The sequence below is a fragment of the Dipodomys ordii genome, unplaced genomic scaffold (assembly GCF_000151885.1).
Source record: "Dipodomys ordii isolate 6190 unplaced genomic scaffold, Dord_2.0 Scaffold12878, whole genome shotgun sequence".
Classification (NCBI taxonomy): domain Eukaryota; kingdom Metazoa; phylum Chordata; class Mammalia; order Rodentia; family Heteromyidae; genus Dipodomys; species Dipodomys ordii.
Window position 1 is genome coordinate 1 of NW_012280090.1, and position 5,617 is coordinate 5,617.

General features: G+C 44.3%; 1 protein-coding gene across 1 annotated transcript; it reads left to right on the top strand.

The window, feature by feature from the left end:
• Positions 1 to 9: 9 nt before the first annotated feature.
• Positions 10 to 5,245, top strand: Eif2b2 (eukaryotic translation initiation factor 2B, subunit 2 beta, 39kDa; the record flags this gene model as incomplete). The annotated part of the gene is made up of 6 exons (XM_013037388.1): positions 10 to 128; positions 306 to 454; positions 1,215 to 1,378; positions 2,006 to 2,101; positions 3,951 to 4,088; positions 5,179 to 5,245. Coding segments are annotated over exons 1-6 (727 nt in total), but the record flags the coding sequence as incomplete, so codon positions are not given.
• Between the last annotated feature and the right edge of the window lie 372 nt (positions 5,246 to 5,617).

The window sequence follows — 5,617 nt, forward strand, 5'->3', positions numbered from 1 at the left end:
GGTGCAGGGGAGCTGATGGCGCTGATCCGCAGGGAAGGCCGGAGGATGACGGCTGCACAGCCGTCCGAGACCACCGTGGGCAATATGGTGCGGAGAGTGCTGAAGATCATCCGGGAGGAGTATGGCAGGTCAGCCTCCCATTCTGGATCCAGGCGCGCCCGCGCGCTCGCTCCCTCTCCCCCCACCCCTCTCTTGTACCTGTGTCCTCTTAGTGCTTGGAACCTCTTGTTGCTACACATCCCCCTGATGCCTACCTGACTGCACCTTCTTCCCACCTCCCTGTGTGGGTCTTTTTACTTCCCTAGACTGCATGGGCGCAGCGATGAGAGCGATCAGCAGGAGTCTCTGCACAAACTCTTGACATCCGGAGGTTTGAGCGAAGATTTCAGTTTCCACTATGCCCAACTTCAGCCCAACATCATTGAGGCGATTAATGAGCTGCTAGTGGAGCTGGGTAAGAGTTCTCAACTCTGTGACCAGCACAGGCCAGGCAGATGAAACAAAATGTTTTAGTCGAGAGGTTTGGTTCGTGGCAGAGGTTCCCTGTCATCTGGGTCGGTACCCATAGTCTTGACTCAACCCTGATAGGAGTGGGAGGGGGCGAGACTGCGGGACTAACCCTCTGGACTTTTTTCTACAGACCCATCCTTCACAACTGCACACACACACACACACACACACACACACACACACACCTACCTTCCTTGTCTTTGTGACCCAGGAGACCTGCAGACTTTCCTTATAATTAAAGCTCCTCGGAGATGAAGAAGCTAGGTACTACCTGTCCTAACCTGCTTTCAATTTCCTTCCCCAAGTTTTCTTCTCTTTCCTCTTACTCTCATGGATGTTGCTGTGACCACCTTTTGGGAGAAGATGTGTTTACCCCATCAGTCAGGCCTTTAGGGTTTACCAGACTTCTTTTCTTTCCTGAACTGGTTATCTTCTAAAGCAAATGTAAGGCACTGGTTTGGTGGCAGGGAAGTGGCTGACTAGCAGAGGTGCACTTGAGAAAAAAAATGTGGACTGACTGAAAGAGTTGAAGTAGAGGATCCCAGGGGAGTAGGTGTTTAAAATTGAGTTGTTTTGCTTTGTAGCTGTTAACCCCAAATCTGCCAAATGGACAGCGTATACAAAGGGAAGACATCCTTTCTAAACTTCTGGGCCTATCTGATATATTGGTATTTTATATTTTCTTTACAAAATGGTTCTTGCAGAAGGCACAACGGAAAATATTGCAGCCCAGGCCCTAGAACACATCCACTCCAATGAGGTGATCATGACCATTGGCTTCTCCAGAACAGTTGAGGCCTTCCTCAGGGAGGCTGCCCGGAAAAGGAAGTTCCATGTCATTGTAGCAGAATGTGCTCCTTTCTGCCAAGTAAGCAAAACTACTGGAGTTGCTAAGAAAAATGAAAGAGGAATAAAGGATGGGTGACGGGTTGTGTCCATGACAACTCTGAATTGGTAAACAAGTCAATGAGACATTGAAAACAAAGTAGAAAATTGAGAGAATTTTCAGGTTATTTATCCTATGAATGTTTTTAAGCATGGTTTTAATTTTGAGAATCAAAATGAACTGCTTAGGTCCAAGGATAGAGAAATATTCTTTCAGGAATCAAAATAAGGGTAAATTACCTTGGGATTGATTGGTGGTTGGTCTGATCTCAATTCTTAAGTAAATAATAGATCTCAAAAAAGAAGTAGGTGAGGATGCAGGAAGTAGTAAAATAACGAGCCAGGAGTATCTTGTCAACCATGCTTTATTCTATAAGCTGTATTTCCAGTTTTGTGGCTGCTCTGGAGCAATATATATATATTATACTTTTACTAGCGTCCTTGCAGCTCAACAAAGTATATCCAGCTCAGGCAGAAAAGTGAGTTATGTGTTGGAAATCATGTGCTGGGTGTGCCTAGATCACAGAACGCCCCAGGTCCAGCTGCATTGGAGAGCTCTTCTCACTGTCTCTCACTCTCTCCCAGCATCAGCCTTTCCCTCCTATTGCAGGGTCATGAAATGGCCGTCAATTTGTCCAAAGCAGGTATTGAGACGACTGTCATGACTGATGCTGCCATTTTTGCTGTTATGTCAAGAGTCAACAAGGTGGGTGTCTGAATTAACTCTGTTGAATTCATGAAGGCTCTACCTTGAAAATATTGATGTCGCTGGACACCCGTGGCTCCTGCCTGAAATCCTAGCTTCTTAGGAGGCTGAGATCTGAGGATTGCGGTTCAAAGCCAGCCCAGGCAGGAAAGTCTATGAGACTTATTGCCAGTGAACCACCAGAAAACTGGAAATGGCACTGTGGCTCAAGTTGTAGAGTGCTTGCCTTGAGCTGAAGAGCTCAAAGACAGTGCCCAAGCCCAGAGTTTAAGTTCCATGACTGACAAAAAAAAAAAGGAAAATATTGATGTCTTAGGCTAGAGGTGTCTCAAGTGTTAGAGCACACAAGGCCCTGACTTCAAACCTTAATATCTCTCACACACACATGCTCACACTCATTTCTTTTTCTCCTCTTATAAAGTCCATGGTAAGCCGGGCGCTGGTCGCTCATGCCTGTAATCCTAGCTACTCAGGAGGCTGAGATCTGAGGATCGTGGTTCAAAGCCAGCCCAGGCAGGAGAAACCGTGAGACTCCTATCTCCAATAAACCACCAGAAAACCGGAAGTGGCGCTGTTGCTCAAGTGGTAGAGCGCTCGCCTTGAGCTGAAGAGCTGAGGGACAGCGCCCAGGCCCAGCGTTCAAGCCCCACGGCCGACAAAAAATAAATAAATAAATAAAGTCCATGGTAAGGGAAGAAAGTTTCTAGCACTCTTTGAAAATACATACTTAGACTTTTTAAATATGTTAACAAAATTCTTTTCCATTTATCTATATCACTGTCCCTCACTTGGAGTAGCCTCTAAATTTTTGGTAAAGGCATTGAGAAGAAGAATAATTTAAAACCAAGTGAGAGCGTTAGCTTCTAGGGACTGGCCACAGGATTCCTACTTTATGCTCAGAAGAGTGGGCAAGGATGAGTGGTAAATGAAAAAAGTTCTTGGCTTCTCAAGAAATAAAGATAGCTGAGCACTGATGGCTCACTCCTGTAATCCTAGCTACTCAGGAGGCTGAGATCTGAGGATCTCGGTTCAAAGCCAGCCCGGGCAGGAGAGACCGTGAGAATCTTTTTTTTTTTTTGTCATGGAGCTTGAACTCTGGGCCTGGGCACTGTCCCTGCGCTCTTCAACTCAAGGCGAGTGCTCTACTGCTTAAGCCAAAGTGCCACTTCTGGTTTTTCTAGTGGTTTATTGGAGATAAGAGTCTCACAGAGTTTCCTGCCTGGGCTGGCTTTGAACCACGAGCCTCAGATCTCAGTCTCCTGAGTAGCTAGGATTACAGGCGTGAGGCACCGGTGCCTGGCTCTGTGAGAATCTTATCTCCAATAAGCCACCAGAAAACTGGAAGTGGTTCTGTGGCTCAAGTGGTTGAAGTGCTGAGAGACAGCGCCCAGGCCCAGAGTTCAAGCCTTATGACCAACAACAACAACAAAAGAAAGAGATAAAGACAGGGAAGAGCAGTAGCTATTGCAGCTTCCTTTGCCAGACTAGACTCATTCTTTTTTTTTTTTAATTTTTTTTTGTTATTATAAAGGTGATCTACAGAGGGGTTACAGTCTCATAAGTCAGGTAAAGAGTACATTTCTTTTTGCTTATGTGGTGCTGAGGAATCGAACTCAGGGCCTCAGGCATGCAAGGCAAGTGCTCTACCACTGAGCCACCTTCCCAGCCCTTAGACTCATTCTTTTGGGAATGCTACACTTCTGTGGCACTGAGCCTGTGATCCCTTTTCCTCTGCTGGTCTGTGACTCAAGATGCCAAGATGGTGGACTGAGCATTCAGCCCATTGAGGTCAATGAATGCCTCTTTTAGGGCTCTACTCTCAGAATGACTCTTTCTTCCTATCCTGAAGGTGATCATTGGCACGAAGACCATCCTGGCCAACGGTGCCCTGAGAGCTGTGACAGGAACACATACTCTGGCACTGGCAGCAAAACACCATTCTACTCCACTCATTGTGTGTGCGCCCATGTTCAAGCTTTCCCCACAGGTATGTCTGTGTGTCTATCTCTGGCTGGGAGCCAACAGAGAGAAAGAAACTCAAGTATAAGCTTGAATGCTATGCTTTAACCCTCATTCTGGGCTTCATTTTATGTTCTTTCAGTGAATGGATTAGATACAGTGGAGGCTAGAAAGAGCCATAGAAATCCTGAGCCAATGATAGTTAGAGCCTTTCCACTTTAGAAAGCCAATACAGCCCTGTGTGTATAATTGCCACCACCTGGAAGTGGTGCTGTGGCTCAAGTGGTAGAGCACTAGCCTTGAGCTGAAGAGCTGAGGGACAGTGTTCAGGCCCAGAGTTCAAGCCCTACGACCGACAAAAAAAAAAAAAATTACCACACTTCCTATCATCCTAACCATTTCTGAAAATGTCAAGCAGGTTGAAACTAGCATTTGTTTTATTTGTCATTGTTGCGGGTCTGTCCTCTCTCCCCTGAATACAAGTGGTTGCTAAGGGAAGAAGCATTTTGTCATTGATAGAAACTATTTGTATTTGGAAACAACCTATTTATAGATCTCTTTTTTAGTTAAAGTGAAACTCTCATGACATACAGTTAATCATCTGAAATGAGAAGCAAGTGGTATTTAGTACATTTACATGGCACTAGTCAGATCCCTCTAGCTTCAGAACATTTTATCATCCCAGAAAAACACTCTGTGCTCATTAAATAATCATTCCCTATTCCCCCTCCTCTGCATCTCTTAGTAACTGTGATCTGCTTTCTGTCTCTCTTTATTTGCCACTTTTGGGTATTTTTGTAAAAAAGGAATCATACATGACATTTTATGTCTGACTTTTTTTTTCACTTAGGATACATTCAAGTTTTTGTTCATGATATAAAGTGTATGAGACTTCCTTTATAAGTCTGAATTGTATTCCATTGTATAGATATACAACAGTTTTTTCATTTGTTTATTGATGTACGTTTGGGTTGATTACACACTTTAGCTTTTATGAATAGTGCTGCTTTAAGCATTGTAAGTTTTCTGTTTGGACGTGGATTTTTCACTTCTCTTGGATACTTATCTAGAAGTGGAATTTCTAGGTCTCCTTTAAAAAAATTTTTTTTCTTTATTAGTTCCCCAATGAAGAAGATTCATTTCACAAGTTTGTGACTCCTGAAGAAGTCCTGCCTTTCACAGAAGGTACATAAGTGTTGTGGGGGCGTGGGAGGGTTGGTCAGCAGGATTGAGTGGTGCTGTTTTGTTTGAATCGTACTTCTAGTGAGAACCGTTTTCTCTAGCACCTTAGAGTGTTTGAGGACCTGTGTTTGAGTCCATATTAATTTGTTCTAAGGCACATGTACATAGCTAAGGTGCTGAGGCCATAGTGTATTCAATCCCTCAGAGTTCACTGGATTAGTCCAGGTGTTTTGCTTCCAATACAAGTGAATTGCTTTCAGTTGCTGTGGGGAGTCATTTGATGAATTGGCTGTCACAGGATGCAGGAACTGAAATGTTCCTACTTACAAAATAATATACAAGCCTGTCTTTGAGGTGCTGGTAGCTGACCCCTGT